Raw genomic sequence first — 18637 nt, 5'->3', positions numbered from 1 at the left:
CCCCAGGGGCACTCTTTAATAGCTTTAAAAAGTAAGTTTTTCTTGGAAATATGCGTAATTAATGCATCGAAAATTGAAATGGTGAACTTTTGAAAGAATATTTTCTTTATTTAGAATGCTTAAAGAGTGCCCCTGGGGCACTCGTTAGCATGACCCATAATATTAAAATACCATTCTAAAAACTAATATCTCCAAACTTGTTATTTCATAGACTCTTTAACCAAAAATAAAATAAAATATTAAAGGAGAATATGAAAAAAAAAAAAAAAAAAAAAAAAAGGACTATTAGAAGTATTTACAAGCGCAATACAAAATTACTTAATTTGCAAAGTATGAATAAGCATCAATATTGCTCAAACAAAATGCATCATTAGAAAACTAACAAAAAAACAGTATTATTTTGAAAGAGTACTTTCTATTTAGTTCGTTGTGTTGGGAGTAAAAAAATGAAAAAGAAAGAAATTATTACCAACCACATCCTCCCCAAGAACCACAACTCCATCAAATCAAACTATTTATCTTTCCAACTTGATTGATGATATAGGCCTAGCTTTTTCCTCTTCAGTAAGCTCATGACGAAAATGGCATCTATCACCAAACGGACAGACAATTCCAGCAAGGACCATCCTGCATGGCTGGCGGATCACTGGGCGAAGCTTCCCATTGCCGTGAGCGTATTGGCAGTTGTTTCCGTAATGGCATGTTCCAGTTTTCTGCCATTTATTGCACAGTTCAGTCTTATTGTTATTCCAAACAGCACAGCTTTCTTTTCCATCGCCAACATTCAAGCGATTGAAATTGTTCAACAGTGTCTGGAAGGAGGAACCACAACCGCCAAATCGATTCTCCAGTGAAGCCTGAAGTAGGACGTTCAGATTCTTCTGCATCTCTTTCATCACGCCACGGAGCTCTCCGATCTTTTCCTTCATAGATTCAACCTCATTGGAAGTCTCCACGAGGCTACTGAGACACATACTCAAACAATTCACTAAATCTTGGCGCTCCTGTATCACGCAAGAGTCGTACTCAGTTCCAGACGAAGCAAACGCGTCGGCGTCGGTGTGCATGTTGCCGGCAGGCTCGAGGCCGTTGCCGAATCCGGTTTGGGAGGAGGAAGAACAAACGCCCTTGGTATGCATTTTGACCGGTGAAATAATGCTGTAAAACCAGAAAAGTATTCAGAAACACATCGATTATCAGAGAATGATTCACGCATTAACTGATGTGTTCATTTTCAGATCAATAAATTGAAAATTAAAGAAACTGTTTCACGATCGAAGAAATAACGATAAACATAATGGATTCAAGAAAGTGTACAATTGAAAATGATAACGCTAACAAATATGATTGAGAGTGTTGGAAGATAAATTAGGAGAAAGCATTCACCGATGAAGATTCTGGATCGTAACAGAAAGGATGAGAAACGAAGAGAAGCTCCAACTTCCAACTTCACAAGCTGAGCTTCTCAATAGAGAGAGAAAGGAAGAGAGAGGTGATAGAAGCAGTTTATATAGTGGTACTAGCAATGCAGAGTCAGAGTGTGTGTTTGGTGCGTGGGAAAATCGTCTTCAACGATTTTTTCTAACAGAATTTTCTTTGGACGTTGTGCGACTTTCGAGGCACGGGAGTTAATTTCCATAACTACCCCTGATAATTTTAAACAACGGTACCGTACACTCTTGCATTACGGTAGGTTATGAAAAGGGTAAGAATGAGAGTTAATTTCCATAACTACCCTGATATTTTCACCGTTGGATTAGAGTATATTATGAAAAGGAAAAGAAATGGGAAATAGTGAAAGAAAACGGAAAAAAATAAGTGTTAATTATTCTTTCAAGTACAATAATATCCTTAAGTTAAAAGCATGTTGAACAAAATTAATTTAATTTTTACTTTAATTAAATTAATATAATAATTTTGATATGTAATAATTTTTATTTTATTAGTTTTATTATAAATTAGACCAACTTATTTAATGATTACTTAGTACTAATATAACATAAAATAAGATGATAAGTTTAATTGCAACCTAGTTTTTTTCCAGAATTAGTTTATTATTTTAATGGTTTTTCAAATTAGATTTTAGTGGATAAAGTATATAATATTACTACACAAAATTTAGTCTATTATTATTAGATTTTTTTTTATGAAACCGTTATTTGATATACGGACTACAAGTTAATAAATTGGACATTGTTAATAAGAGAAGGCCAGTATAGGAACAAAGCAAAATTTAGTTTTTTTTTTTTTTATTTCTTCGCATGTGTGTGAAGAAAAAGAAAAGCATAACCTTCCGTTAAATCAGTTTTGTTTTCTGAGCTGTGCTATATATACCAACAATGACACGTGACATTTACACCATAGCTATTAAATTGAGTGAGACACAAATCCCAAGACATACGTATATAATTAAAATAAATTCTTGTGCCTTGGTATTCTTTAAGCATATTAAATAAGAAAAATATTTTTTATAAAAATTAACATTGTAATTCCCAATATAATTTCAATGCATTAAATACACGTATTTTAATAAAAATTTATTAATTTAATCACTTAAAAAATATCCTAAAAATACTGAAATAGACAGTATAATAATATAAACGTAGGGTGTATGTGTCATATTGTAAATATATCATTTATCTTATTTTTTTAGACTCTCTTCTCCTCCAAACAAAAGAAGTGTCTTCTCTTCTAAAACAAACAACCCTTAAGTGGTTTTTCTAATTCTTTGGTACAGATAACTTTAATAAGTTGTGTTGATATTTGTAGTTTAAATTATTTTAGATTTTAATTTAAGGGTATCGAAGTGTCATTTTTAAAGGGTTACAAATTTTTTGTTTAAAAATTAATTAAATAAAAACTAATTTAAATATTTTTTATAAAATATTATTTAAGGTATTTTATTTTTATCATAACTTATTTTAGATATTAAATTTTTTAAAAATCGTGTAAATTTAAACTTATTTTAAATAATTTTTATAAAAAATCATTTTTGAGATACATATTTTAAAAAAAAAAAAGTGATTTTTACTATGTTTTAGTCTTCAATGATATATATTTACATTATTAAATTCTAAAATAATTTTTTTTAATTATTAATTTTTTTTTACTATAGTTATCAACCGCTTTAAAAAAACTTCACAAAACAAAACCCGTACTTACTAAAACGTCCTATAGGTGAAGAATTTCAATTTTTTTTTAAATTTATGTAAAATTTATCCTGCAATATCAGCTTCTTAGCGTCATTCTACCATAAATATTTTTACTTTTTGCTACCCATGACTCTATAGGGCTCATTCACGTTGAGCCAAGTTTGGATCAGAGACCGAGTAGGAACAGTTTCCCTCAAGCCTACTCCAAACTAGTTTGCAATTTTGTACTGTTCTTGTTTACCTTTTTCTTTTTGAACTTAGGGTTTTCTTTTATCTATTGGTTCTGGACTGCCATTTCTTGTCCCTAAATTTGAGGTGTAACAAGTTTATTTTTTATGTGTTGCATTCCAAATTTGAGTATCAACCGTGATTTTTGAATTATTGCCTAGATTTTTTAGTATTAGTATCTGTTTGTCATTTACCATGATGTATTTCAATCATTTCCCTAGTGCCTAGAGGTAGGAGTAGGAATAGACGGGACCGAGTTAGTCTTTGTCAAGCCTGAGTCTGACTTGTTAAATTTTTTGAAGCCTAAACATGGCTTGTAGCTTATCATATACTTACTTTTAGGCTCGAGTCTCATCTTTTCGAAAGTCTGATTGGCCTATTAACCTACTAAAAAATCTATTTCATTTGAACATTAGTAAATAAGCAATTCAACTAATGTTTCAATAGGCTAACAATTTAAAAGATGAATAACACAAAGTGTTTATTTGCATTGACTTATTTGGATTTGCCTAGTAGCATAAATAATGTCCATTACCTCATTTGAATGTTAATTGCTATCAAGTCTGGTGCTAGCTCTTTTTATGATTTTTCCTCTTTCTTGGAGTTACATTTAATCTTTTCAACAAACATTTGTATGCTCACCTTTAGATATGCCCCCAACCACAGTATTTTGTGCCATTTCTCAAATTACGTGGGAATTCCCTATTAATAAATATGTCTGGTTAATTTTACGTCATTTTCCCTCTCTTTAAGCCTTTTCCTTCACCTGTTGAGGTCTTGTACCGTCGTTTCATAGTTCTTTACTCGTTGTCTCAAATTGCTCACGAGTCTATATGTGATGTTGGTAACCCTTGTCGGTCACATTTTCTTCATTGCTGAGCGAATGATCATTTCATAGTGTTTTTAGAGAAGTTCCATTTCGATCTCGAGAAATTGTAGGATAAGTATTTAGTTTTCTACCAGATGATTTAAAGTTGTTATGATTATTTGTTTGGGCATGTTCTATTTACAACTTCTCAATTCTTTGTTGCATCTTTCCATAATGATGAATAAAGACTCCAACTAACTCTAGAGTGTTTCTACTAATGTGATTTATGGTGCCCCTTATTCTTTTTTGTTACTTTCTTTCTTTCTTGAATCAAGGACGTCTGACAAGTTAATTATTCAAGTTCAAATGGGATACATAGGTGATCTTCCAAGTTTTGGTTCTAATATACTAGAGCATGTCCAGCCTTTTGTTTCATGGAAGAGGGGAAAACACCAAATAAAGCCATGGGGGAAGGGACGCTACCGCCTACCAAGCGAACCATGAGTAATCTTTTTGTGGCTTCCTAGGAGACTATTGCTTTTGTTTCTTCTTAAGATTAGGTGGTTCGACGATTTTCTACCTCGTTTAAATAGGAACTTCCTTAGGATTTGTTTCCAATACGAGCTATAGTCACTGAAGTAGATTTCTCGTGGAGTTTCATATTTAAGGCCTCTCGATTGTCAATCTACACTAGCATCATGTATTCCATATATGTTCAAATTTATGACCTTGATATGTCATTATCTTGCTTATAATGGCACTAAAACATTAAAAAAGGTGCAATTTATTGCCAAATTGGAGCGGATTGGGTCTAAAGCCCAAATAAAAAGTGACATACTCCTCCGAGTTCGAGCTGGACTTGTTGAAGAAAAAAGGAAACACGAGGATGATTTCCTCGATTTTTGCGATGATATGAAGATGGTTGTTGAATATCACTAGTCAACCGAGAATAAGCTCCAAGAGAACATCCAATTTCTAAATGAAGAGAGGAATTAATTTGATGTCTTATTGGCTATGTATACTCAAGAGAATAATATAATTGATGCACAATTTTTAGACTTCTGGATGAGGTTCTTATCCCTTCATCGGAGAAGGAGTTTCTAAAGAGACATTTTGGTCAACATAGATTTTAGGAACCGAACAAGCAAGTTGCTTTGTTGGTCTTGGATAACATGGAGTTAGATTCATAAGTTCTTCACACATGGGTATGGTGTCTTTAAACTTGAGGTGGAAGATGCTAGTGCGGATATATGAGATTTTGAAAAGTGACTTCATTCACAATATGAGGTGAATTATGATATTTAAAAATTGTGATTAATTTTTAAGAGTTTTCTTAATTTTTTTGTGTGTTAGTAAAGGAAAAAGTAGAGAGAAATGCAGCGGAATAAAATAAAGCAAGAAAATAAATGATAAAATTTAAAGAGATAGAGTTAGAGAGACGAACATGAGATTTATACACGTTCGACGAAATATTGACCTAGTCTTGTTCCCAATAGATCTTTTAGAGAGTTCACTAAACTACTTAGGCTTTTATAGGTTATGCCCACAAACCCTTGATATAAGTGAATCGTGAGATTTTACACTGGCTTATCCCCATAACTAAAAGAGAGTTTTTATCACGGGATGAACTGATGAACCAAGTAGAGATTTTACCAGGTAATCTCAATAACAAAACATAAATTTTACCAGACTGAGTTCTTTAACCAAACAAAGATTTTCAATGGTTGATTTCAATAACCAAACTCGAACCTTCAAGAGTATCACAATCTTGAAATAAAACAATCACATGACACTAATACAACACTTTCCTCCAAACAATTTTCACTCACAAGGCATTAAAACAACTTTTGTGAACTAAGTATTTAAAGAGAGAAAGAGAATGATAAAATGTTAAGAAAATGGAAAATTTTGAATTTTGGTGTGATTTCTAATGAGGAGATGTCTCCTTTATATATAATAAAATTAGGCTAATAAAGAAAACAATCCATGAGCCGAATTAGTGAGATAATCAATTAGCCTAATCGATTACTCAAGCAAAAAATGGAAGATTTTGATTTGTAGTCACTGTCAATCATTAAGAGAATGTCTGATACGATTATAGACTCAACCAAGAAAAATAATCAATTTGGTTTATAGGTCTAATATATTATTTAGTGGAAAAAGTCTTCAAATTAATTCACACACTCTCTTAATTAATTGGCTAGGCTTCAAAAAAAATTTAAGTGATTTTATCAAATAAAGAGAGACCTTAAAGATATTTTAGGTGTGTGTCCGAGTTTCCTTAGTATCTCAGGTGTTATTCTCATGGACATACCAGTACCATAACATATATTAAACTGATAACTGCATATGCATAATGAACCTTATTCATATCTAATTGAAAGGGATACTTGAGGTGTCTTCAGTATTCGGTCTTTTACTTGCTCACTAGGGATCTCCAAAACACATTAATGAACTTGGATAGTTGAAATGTTACTTGTTTGTGCATCTTCGATCAAATCTAATTGCATTAAATATATAAAAAAAAAACAAATTTTTTGTTTTATTAATTTCTCTCCAACCTTGCTAGACAGGGAGAAGTTTTGTGCCATTTAATGGCCACCTTCATTCATGCCTCTATCACAACAATCATCATACTACTTTCAACCAAACCAGTCATTTCCACGCCAGTATTTAACAGAGCATAAAAGAAGTCCAATAAAAAGGACCACAAACATAATATAGCCTATTTTTAAGAGGCTATATCAGATAGAGACTTGGTGGTATAAATGGTGAACTTGAGTCTCAAAAGATAATCCATTGTAACTAAAATAAACAAATTCAGGCAGTTTTTGTAGGAATTAGTTCCTACATAGTATTTAAAAACTATTGCCATGGCCCATAGGCAATTTATTCAACCCTTGTCTGTAATCACTATAAATCTTTCATTTTAGAATGCAATTTACAAGCCAAAATGCTTTTCTAAAATTTCTTTGGATGTGCTGCCAAAACCATTAGCCACCTTCTTCATTTCTTCAAATTTCTTCAGTTCCTGCCTTAATTGTTCATTTCTTTCCTCAACAATTTGAAGCAAGGTACTTGAATGAGATGGACCTGCTGCTAACTCAGACTTCTGTTCATCGAGTTGCTGAGAAATATTTAGTAAATAATCCTTTTGTGTATGAAGGCTTTCCTCTGCCAGCTTATATTCATACTTTTGAGATTTTTCCAGATCCTCCATAGCCTTATCAAACTCAGCATCAAGTTTTAATAATTCAGATTGATAATTAAAAGATTTTGTTCCTTTTTGAACATTTAAATTCTTTACAGGACCTTCGTCATCTGAAGTATCCATCGCAGCATTGCCGTTACCGGAAGAACCTGTTGGTTACCAAAATGTTAAACACTTAGCTGAAGTATTAAGCATACAATCAGTGCAAAAGTAATAAGTAATATTAATAGAACATTTACCTGAAGAATTAGCAGTAATTTTGGCATCAACATTCAGGATATCTTCAGTATTAGTCCCATCATGTTTAAGCTGAAGTAAAAGACCGAATTCGTCACGATGTTGTCTTGTAAGATTTAATCAAGGAAACGAAAGAAAGAAATTTTTTAAGTATCGCTTGAAATTAATTTAACAATACCTTTGACATGGCCAATGTAATAAGGCTCATAAGCTCCTTTGCAGCGGTTTTCTCTGAACCGCGCAAGAGACAAATGCCAAGCCCTAGAATTTTTTCTTTTGTAGCATCATCATCAGCATGGATAGCTTCACAAGTTTGTAGAAGCTTATTTGCATGAGCAATCAGTTCAGTCCTCCCATCACAGCGCCAACAGAAATACTCAGCGTCCAATCCAATCTCTCCTCCAACAGTACCAGCCGAATAAGATCGAAGAGCGCACTCCAGATGACAAACATGGCCGCAAATATTATCGCCTAGTTCTTTTTTGCACATGATATAGCTATAGCCGCCATAAGCTGAATCAACTGATTTGTAGCAGAGAATGCAGCAACATTCACGGCAAAATCTCGATTCAACGCAGCAGATATCACACGGAGCAAATGGTGAGTTTTCTTTTTCTTGTTCCGAAATCAAACTGCTGCAGGTCTTATTCCCAGCTTTGCATCCACCAATGTCGGAATCAGATTCAGGCTGCTGTTTCAATTCTAACTGACGAAGAAGTCCATCAGCTGCAGCAACAGGATTCATATTGCCTACAATGCAGAACAACCTTATACGTTACTGAACAAGTTTTACAACAAGAAGAAAATTCAATATTCAAAAGCCCTACAATTTCAGAATCACAAGATAAAATTAACAGTATCATGAAAAAGGCCTTCGTTTTCCGAACCACATGATGAAATTAATTAACAGTATGATTAAAAACAAAATGAGATACCAGGAAGACCAGAGGGAATGCTCCAGCTGAAAGAAGCAAAGAAATCAACAAGACTAGCGTCAGGGAAGAATTCTTTGACGTAGCGTTCAACAGCAAGCTTGCTTTTGAATCCACCGCGGTGAGAGGCAGCAATACGCCGAGGAAGATACAGATACCGGTCCCTAAAGTTACCGTTGGACGAAATCCTCTGGCCAGCTTTCCACCGCCAAATGTCGCCGGGGTTCGGAAAATTTTCTGGTGCATAAGGTAAACCGTCGCCGGATCCTTCGGGTGCCACCGGTGGAAGATCGGAAGCCCCGTCATTATCAAACTCCATGTCTGTTAGGGTTTATAGGAACAGAGAGATTAGATTTCGATAAATCGATATGTGATTTTTGTTTTTGTGAAAAGGGTAAAGTTGAAAACGATTGAAATTGAGAATGAAGCGCCAAGAGAGTACGAGTAGTAGTAAGCTTGACAGCTTCAGACAAAAGTCATAGAGTTGCTCAAACTCCGCTCTTCATGTTTTTCAACATCAGCACATCGGACGGTCTTGGTTTACTTGTGATATTTTTAAATTATAAAAATCTTTTTTTTTCTCATCATCATACTAGATTGATGGTGCTAATGGCTCATGATTGATTTAGAGATTTCGTCAAATTCTCACACAAATTGTCTCACTTGATAAACATAGTATATACAATTTTATCAAATGTATGTAAAAATTTATTTATATATCATTCATAAGAGATATGGAATTCATTAAAATATTTATATCTTACTCTCTCAATAATGCATCATTTAAACTTACTCGAGTAGGACATAGCATTGGACCATAAATAAACAAAATTTATCGATTTGTCATAACAAAGTCTTATCTAGAAAAGAAATTAAAAACTTCACTAATTTTATTTTTTCGAAATTTGTAACCAACCGCATTGCTCAAAAATTAGCACCAATTAAAATTGCCTACACTTTTTGAGTTTAAGAGACATACATTGCACCACAATCCAACATAATCAGGGCACAATAATTTCAACGAGTAATGGTAAAAGACACAAAGGGCAAAATCATTTCAATAACTTCAATGCGCATTCATATAAATCCAACCAAAGTTCCCTACTTAATAGTAATATCTATGGCACAAAGAACAGTGTTTGCAAAATTTCTTAGAAATAAAAGTTGTGTTACTAAGAAGAATTTATCTAAATTTTGCATTATTCAATAATTCTTGTAAATATGCTATGAAACAGTAATTTATATAATTCTAATAACAAAAAAAAAGTTAATTGTGGAGAAGTAGACAGGTGCGTACCTGGTCTCCACCACATATATCGGGTTTTATAAAAATTGTTGGGAAGATTTAATCGAGGCATGAGATCCTTTGTTATTCTCGTTGTTCTTGCTATGACGGTAGGATGAGAGCCTTAATCCAGACTCGTAATAACTCGTCAAAGTAAATACTGAACACCTATCCAGTTGTGATTCCTAACACAAGCGACACCACTGTTGATAATAATATTAATTAATAAAATTCATAAAAACAAATATTGAAATCGATATCTGATGCAACAACACTAAATCGCAAGCACAAGATGAGTGGAAATTAAATTTATAGAATCTTCATATAGATCTATATCTAGAATTTTCTTCTAAGGAGGAAGCCAGATCTTGAAAATAAATCTTTTGTATATATGCCATTGTGAATGAATCTACAAAATCTTCATCAATTTTCGCATGAATGTATAGATATAATGAGAGTATGAATTTCAACTAGAGGCCGCTGAGCCGGAAGGTATGAGAAATGGGAAAATATGGAACTAGTTAACAAAACCTAATCTAAAATGGTATTCATTTTATGTTGGGCTTAGATTTGTCGGGTTCGATTTTTTATTCATAAAAATTGTATGGATTTTTAAAAATGGATCAATTCGGTTCTTGGGTCAATTAAGGATACCCAATTTTTTATGAAGAAGTCCAAAGTTAACCTCAAACATTGAAACATCTTATTGCTCGTATATAAATATATATGAATTAACAAATTAAAGTTAGAATCTATTAAAAAAGAAAATTATTTTGTTTAATTCGTTTATGCACTTGTCTGGATCGTTTCCCCCTGATATCACGCATTAACCCTTGCTATTTGATACAGATAAAGGTGATTTAGAATCCTAGGGTTTGGATGTTCTTGAGCTTCATATGTTTTCCATAATTTTTTGGATTTAAAAATGTGTGCACAGTTTGAGTTTGATTTGTTGTAGTGTTTTAGGTTGTGATTGATTTTTAAAATGTTAACATGATCATTGTTGTTTTGGGATGGAGGAGTTTCTGTGTGGTTGTTGTTGTGTTCTTGAGAGATGGAGAGTTGAGAGAGAAGAGAGAGGAAGAAGAAAAAAAAACACCCATCTCTTCTCTTAAACTCGAATTAGGATTTTCCTACCCTGGCCCCATTCCTCTCAACACAATGTCTCCCTTTTACTTCTACACCCCCAATCCCATTTGATTGGCAGACTGAGCCTTAGGCCCAATATATTTCTCCTTACCATCTTTTTCCACTCACGCACCCCTGCTGATGCTAAGTTAGTAGAGGTTTGGGCCTGGGGCGTGTGCACCACCTCTCTTTTTTTTGTAATTTTTGGCCTTAGACCCAATTTATTTCTTTTTTTCTTTCTTACCAAAAACCCCTATTTCCATTTCTCACACCCGTTTTTGTTCTTTTATTTTCATTTTCTAATTGATTTATTAAAATAGATTAATTCAAAACATTATTAACATGAACATTAAATAATCAACGCCCCACTTTATTGTCAAATAAAATCATATTATCTTCACAACTTAACTAATTTATTTTCACAAATCAAACCGGATGAAAAAGGACTAGTTAGATGTATATCCCTCTTTTCCCCGAGTATTTGGATACATGTCGTATAGCTTGCCTTTTGAATATTTGTCATCCTCTCAAAACTTAATAACGCAATTTAATTCAACTTGTTCCTTCATGGATGAAAAATGATTAATTAGACGTAATATCCACCTTTTCCCCGAGTATTTGAATACAAGTTGTATAGCTTGCCTTTCGAGTGCTTGGCATCTTATAGGAATTTTGACTCGATTCATATTTGAACCTCTTTTTACAATAAAAATCGGATGAAAAAGGATTAATTGGATGTATATCCCTTTCTTCCCTGAGTATTCTAATACAAGTCGTATAACTTGCCTTTCGAATACTCATCTTCTGTTTAAAAATATAATAATTAACCGAATTTAGTTCATTCTTTAGTGGAAGAAAATAAACTAATTGAATATATATCCCTTTTCCCCGAGCATCTAGATACAAGCTGTTTAGTTGACCTTTTGGATGCTTGTCTTCCGTTAAGGAATCGTAACTCAATTCGTCTCACATATTTTTTAATTAAAATCGGATGAAAAAGGAATAATTGGACGTATATCCCTTTTCCTGAGTATTTGGATAAAAACCATATAGCTTGCCTTTTGAATACTCGTCATCCACCTAAAAACAACTTCAACCAATCAAACCAACTTTTTCCGCCTCGGCACAACCAAAAACTTTTTCATAAACAAACGGTGTTTTGTCCATTCCGAAGCGAAGCAAAAATAAAGTTTCATTTCTCCGATTGTTTCATTTCTCCCGTGCGTGAGTACCAAACAAATTTTCTCACCTAAATATGGTTAAAACACGATCTAATGGACTTTCGGATCAAGTTTTATCCATTCCGATGCAAAGCACAAACAACGTTCACTTCTCCCATATGCGAGTAGCAAGCAATGTTTTACCGCTCGAATATGATATAAACATCTTTCTCTAAAATTAAGGGTGTTCATTGGTTCAGGTAAATCCGAACCAAACTATAGTGTTTGGGTTGGACATTTTTTTAGTTCGGGCAAGAACCGAACCAAACCAATGACATCCAATGACAATCGGTTCGGGCATTGGATTTTCAATTTTCTACCCGCAAGCCCAACCCAGACCAACCATAATTAATTATCATGAAAATTACTACCAAGCATTCAACTTCAATAAGAAAAAAATAAAATGTTCTGTGTGGACAAATTATGCTATTTTAATTTGTTATTAGAAAATTGATAGTGTAATATGATAAATGAACATAAAATTATAAAACATGTTCATTATCATATTAATTCAAGTGACTAGTTATAGATTCAAAAGTCTTAATCTTAGATATTTTTCTTGTTAGATATTTTTGAATCTATTACATAAAAATTTCTAGTATAATATTTAAATTTGAACACTATTAATACTATAATTTTTATAATATTATGAAAAATTAATTTTTGTAAATAAGTTATTTTTTAAAAATATTTTTTTTATTTACCCGATCAATCCAATCCAAACCAATCCGTTGTTTCTCAGATCGGTTCGGTTTGGGCTTTATCGCAAAAATTTGTAAATCCAATCCAAACCAATCTATTTAATTTTAATCGGTTTGGGTATCGGATTCTCTCAAAACTGAACCAAATCGGCCCGCGAACACCCCTATCTAAAATCAACCAACCAACAAACTTTTGCCACGCAGAACTACATAGCTTTGAGTTCCCCATCGCACATGGAGATACGTAGGAGCGAGATTCAACTTCTCGTCAAACACCCTAATAAAAAACGTATTTGTGGGGTGCTAATGCCTTCCCTGCGTGTAATTGACTCCCGAACCTGAATTTGGTTGTGATGACCATATTTTTGTTCTTTTAGGGTTTTATCGATGTATTTCCCTTTAAAAAAACTTTGGTGTCGACTTCATTGAATTTATAGCGTTTATTCGCTTGAGTATTTTTCGCGCCGCGACAATAAGGAGATAAATATGACATTGTATCTATAAGCAATAAGGTAACCCATATCAGGAATCGTTATCCATTTATCCATATCTTGCACAGCCATGGTAGCAACTTATAACATACTCCTAATTGTAGAGATCGTGTCATAGAAAAATTTTGGAATACAATTAAGGGTGTTGATATACTTGAGTATCTAATTGCGTCCAAACCAAAGAACATGACTCTTTGCCTTATCCAAGTAGAACTGCAATAGCACAAAAACCACAATTTCCATTGTCAGTAACATCAACAATGTCATTAATTTATGCATGTAGGAAATCAGGAAACTGAGACAAGTAAACATCTCTTGAAGATTAGATGGATACTTTTAGATGCTTACCAGTTTTTTAAAAATTTTCGATAATTTTTTTGTTTTTTCAGAAAATTACCAGACTTTTCAAATTTTCAGGTATTCCTTCATCGGCAATTTCAAAAAATCTGGCTAAATTGCATGTTTTTTTCTAGAATATACCAGATTTTTCGTATATTTTCAATATAAATGCAAAATTTTCACAAAATGCGAAAAAATTGTACCAAAAATTTTAAAAGCAACTATTGAAAATTTGGAAATTATAACTTAAGAAAAGTGAAAATTATTGACCAATTATAATTTTTCGATGGTAAATAATACAAAGTGCATTTTTATTAGTATTCAAATATGTGGGGTGAAAATATAATTAGGGATGGCAAAATAATCTGTACTGGCGAATTAAATTCGTCATAGATACGAGTCGGATGGCTTAATAAATATCTACAGATAAAATAAATTGATATGTAAATATCCGTTATTTAATTAATACGGATACAAGTTTAATGATACTCGAGTCTGCGGATATTCATATTCGTTAATAAATATAAAAATTATATAAATATCATTAGTTTAAATTATTTTAAAAAATAAAATAAAATTGTGATGAACGAAATTAAGTGTTGGCAACTAAACTATTTGTTGTATACAAAATGGTTTTAACACCAAAATAGTTTCCTAGCATAATATTAATTGGTCCTAGTTCTTTTGCTTTCAATTTCTGTTTCATCCATTATGCATAGAGACATATAAAAGTTCTATTTTAAAAACTCCTCCCAGTCACATAGTTTTTAAGAATCGAAATTGGTTACGAATTGTATAGATCCTATGAGATAATTATTTGTGTGTCTTTAAAAGAAGTTGAACAATTTTTTTCAAAAAAAAATTGGAAAAAAATGTTATCCATAAATAAATATATAAATCAGTGTTTTAAAAATCAGATTGAACCGGCTGGTCGGATCGGGAATCGGAGGGGTCACTAGTCTGATATAGAGTAGGTATGCTATTGAACCAGTGAGAACCGGTCAAAACCAGAAAAACCCGGTGAACCGGCGGTTTTAGAAAATCGTTGGTTCAATGTATGCTTTTTTTCTTCCGCACAAAACGACGTCGTTTTCATGATTTTTTTAAAAATATATATTTTTTTTTTATAAACAATGAGATATATTAATAAGAATTGAGTACAAAAAGTACTCAAGACAGTAACATGTTTAACAGCCAGCACCACAAACCACCTACCCTTTACATAAACTTAAGCAAAATCTAAAGGATTGTGGAACCATTCATAGAAATTACAAAGCACTCTCTGTTTTGAACCTAGTGCTAACCACCACTAAGTGAACATCTTCACACTATGAACAATTTCATCTACATCACCTACAGCATTGTTAAATATAATGTCGTTACGTTGTTTCCATATATCATTAAATTTTATTCAAACCTTATTTGGAACAACTTTTCCCCTGTTTGCAATTATACCTGATTTAAAATTTATTTAAATTTATATTTTATAATATTTTGTTGCGAGTGATGATTATATTTAGAATTTGAATGTAAAGAATAAACATGTGAAATTATGATATCTTAAAATTTTAAAATTTTGTAGGTGTTGTGATATTTTTTAGATACTAAGTCATTTGATTCGACTGATTTAATAAATATATAGTATTGCAATAAAGACTGGTTTATTCAACCGAGTTATCTGGTTTAGCCCAATTTAGTCATGCGATTCGATCAGTGACCCAGTGGTTCAACCAATAAACTAGTGATCCAGTACCCTCACCGATTTTTAAAACACAGATATGAATATCCGCGAATAACTTAAAACCCACATAACATATATCCAGATATGAGACAGATATAAATGTTATATTTATCTAAAAGACGGTCACCATATCATACTACCCGTCCTTTACATCCCTAGGTATAATATGGGTGGGAATGGGATGTTAAATTCTCATCAAAGTCCCGTATGAGTCTCTAAGATTATCTATGGATAGAGTAAAATGAACGAAGCGGAATTGAGTGGAGTGGAACGAAGCGGATCAGAATAGAATAAAAATGACATTCCATTGTTTAAGTATTTTATGACGGAATAGATAGATTTTGTCATTCCGCTCAAATCGGAGGGTATAAAAAATGATTGAAAATGATGAAATGATGGAAAATTATTGTTTTTATATTAGGAGTTTTAATCTCAAATTGATGACAAGGTGAAAATCCACTATTAGTGGTGGTTCAAAGCAAAATATTCATAGTTAACTACATTTTCTATAAACGATGATCTAATTTGTTTGATCTTGATCTTAGCATACAGAATTATTATTTTTCTCTTATTTCTTTCTTTCTTTTTTTTGGTTCACTATTTTTTTTCCAGGTGTAATAAATATGATAAATTCAATTACGAGCAACTACCATAAAACAATTTGAATTAAATTATTTTCATGATTTATTAAAATTTTATCAAATCTATTTAAATTTATAAATTTCATGCAATTTAATAAATTAAATTTATTTAATTATCTTCTTTTTCAATATATATTGGAAAAGTCAATTATTTATTCATTTTAAATATTATTTTAATAAAAATAGAAAATATATTAAAAATAGTATTGTTAGATAGTTTAAAATTAATTAATAAATAACTATTTAATTATTACATTTAAATGCAACTAGAAATATTAAAATACCATTCTAAAAACTAATATCTTCAAACTCGTTATTTCATAGACTCTTTAACCAAAAATAAAATAAAATAAATTACGTAATTGTTAAAGGAGAATATGAAAGAAAAAAAAGACTATTAGAAGCATTTACAAGCGCAATACAAAATTAGTACTTAATTTGCAAAGTTTCGAATACGCATCAATATTGCTCAAACAAAATGCATCATTACAAAACTAACAAAAAAACAATTATTTTGAAAGAGTACTTTCTATTTAGTTCGTTGTGTTGGGAGTAAAAAAAGAAAAAGAAAGAAATGATTACCAAGCACATCCTCCCCAAGAACCACAACTCCATCAAACTATTTATCTTTCCAACTTAATTGATGATATAGGCCTAGCTTTTTCCTCTTCAGTAAGTTCATCACCAAACGGACAGACAATTCCAGCAAGGACCATCATGGCTGGCGGATCACTGGGCGAAGCTCCCCAATGCCGTGAGCGTATTGGCAGTTGTTTCCGTAATGGCATGTTCCAGTTTTCTGCCATTTATTGCACAGCTCCGTCTTATTGTTATTCCAATCAGCACAGCTTTCTTTTCCATCGCCAACATTCAAGCGATTGAAATTGTTCAACAGTGTCTGGAGGGAGGAACCATCACCGCCAAATCGGTTCTCCGGTGTAGCCTGAAATAAGACGTTCAGATTCTTCTGCATCTCTTTCATCACGCCACGGAGTTCTCCGATCTTTTTCTGCATAGTTTCAACCTCATTGGAAGTCTCCACGAGGCTCCTGAGACACATACTCAAACAATTCACTAAATCTTGACGCTCCTGTATCACGCACGAGTCGTACTCAGTTCCAGACGAAGCAAACGCGTCGGCATCGGTGTGCATGTTGCCGGCAGGCTCAAGGCCGTCGCCGAATCCGGTTTGGGAGGAGGAAGAACAAACGTCCTTGGTATGCATTTTGAGCGGTGAAATAATGCTGTAAAACCAGAAAAGTATTCAGAAACACGACGATGGATTATCAGAAATTGAGAATGATTCACGCATTAATTGATGTGTTCATTTTCAGATCAATAAATTGAAAATTAAAGAAACTGTTTCACGATCGAAGAAATAACGATAAACATAATGGATTCAAGAAAGTGAACAATTGAAAATGAAAACGCTAACAAATACGATTGAGACTATTGGAAGATAAATTAAGAGAAAGCATTCACCGATGAAGATTCTGGATCGTAACAGAAAGGATGAGAAACGAAGAGAAGCTCCAACTTCCAACTTCACAAGCCGAGCTTCTTAATAGAGAGAGAAAGGAAGAGAGAGGTGATAGAAGCAGTTTATACTTTATATAGTGGTACTAGCAATGCAGAGTCAGAGTGTGTGTTTGGTGCGTGGGAAAATCGTCTTCAACGAATTTTTCTAACAGAATTTTCTTTGGACGTTGTGCGACTTTCGAGGCACGAGAGTTAATTTCCATAACTACCCCTGGTAATTTTAAACAACGGTACCGTACACTCTAGGTTATGAAAAGGAAAAGAAATGAGAGTTAATTTCCATAACTACCCTGATATTTTCACCGTTGGATTAGGGTATGTTATGAAAAGGAAAAGAAATGGGAAATAGTGAAAGAAGACAGAAAAAAATAAGTGTTAATTATTCTTTCAAGTACAATAATATCCTTAAGTTAAAAGCATGTTGAACAAAATTAATTTAATTTTTACTTTAATTAAATTAATGTAATAATTTTGATTTTATTAGTTTTATTATAAATTAGACCAACTTATTTAATGATTACTTAGTACTAACATAACATAAAATAAGGTGATAAATTTAAGGGATAATAGCTATTTTACCCCCTGCTATATTAGCGAGGTTTGAAAAAAACCCCTGTAAAAAAAAATTTAGATTCCATCCCTAACATATTCAGATTCATGCATATTGGCCCCTCCCCCCAACCAGTCACCAGAATCTTCATTATTTTAATAATTTATTAAGTTTTTTTAGTAGCACACATGGATTAGATGATGAGTTGGCACGGTAATTGAAATCAGTCGCGGTAAAAAAATTGGATTAGATGACAAACCTTAATCCCAATCCGAAAACCCTAAAACAATATTCGCAGCTTGTTAACGTTAAACCTAAATGTTCATCTTCCACATCAACCACCTGCAAATCGATATTTGAAGCAAGGCACAGACGATCTTCCGTTCCTAAGGTAAATTTATTTTTAAACCTTGTTTTTGTGTGCGTTAAAAGAT

General features: G+C 32.6%; 3 protein-coding genes across 4 annotated transcripts; all 3 read right to left on the bottom strand.

The window, feature by feature from the left end:
• Positions 1-515: 515 nt before the first annotated feature.
• Positions 516-1139, bottom strand: LOC131636885 (zinc finger CCCH domain-containing protein 14-like). The gene has a single exon (XM_058907475.1). It carries the CDS (start codon positions 1137-1139, stop codon positions 516-518), a length of 624 nt encoding a protein of 207 aa, XP_058763458.1.
• A 5572-nt stretch (positions 1140-6711) lies between these two features.
• Positions 6712-9142, bottom strand: LOC131636873 (protein TITANIA-like). Of its 2 annotated transcripts, XM_058907461.1 has the most exons (5): positions 9011-9142; positions 8572-8889; positions 7815-8386; positions 7639-7708; positions 6712-7548 (listed from the first exon to the last, which is right to left on the bottom strand). In XM_058907461.1, exons 2-5 carry the CDS (start codon positions 8885-8887, stop codon positions 7130-7132), a joined length of 1377 nt encoding a protein of 458 aa, XP_058763444.1. In that variant the 5' UTR covers positions 8888-8889; positions 9011-9142; the 3' UTR covers positions 6712-7129. The 2 variants fall into 2 exon arrangements, with proteins under 2 accessions (XP_058763444.1, XP_058763442.1); XM_058907459.1 differs by having other exon boundaries at positions 6714-7548; positions 8572-9080.
• Positions 9143-16811: 7669 nt separating this feature from the next.
• Positions 16812-17350, bottom strand: LOC131636869 (uncharacterized). The gene has a single exon (XM_058907456.1). The coding sequence runs from the start codon at positions 17337-17339 to the stop codon at positions 16830-16832; it is 510 nt and encodes a 169-aa protein (XP_058763439.1). The 5' UTR covers positions 17340-17350; the 3' UTR covers positions 16812-16829.
• Between the last annotated feature and the right edge of the window lie 1287 nt (positions 17351-18637).

Source organism: Vicia villosa, unplaced genomic scaffold (assembly GCF_029867415.1).
Source record: "Vicia villosa cultivar HV-30 ecotype Madison, WI unplaced genomic scaffold, Vvil1.0 ctg.001848F_1_1, whole genome shotgun sequence".
Lineage (NCBI taxonomy): Eukaryota > Viridiplantae > Streptophyta > Magnoliopsida > Fabales > Fabaceae > Vicia > Vicia villosa.
This window is presented reverse-complemented; position numbering and strand designations above follow the sequence as displayed.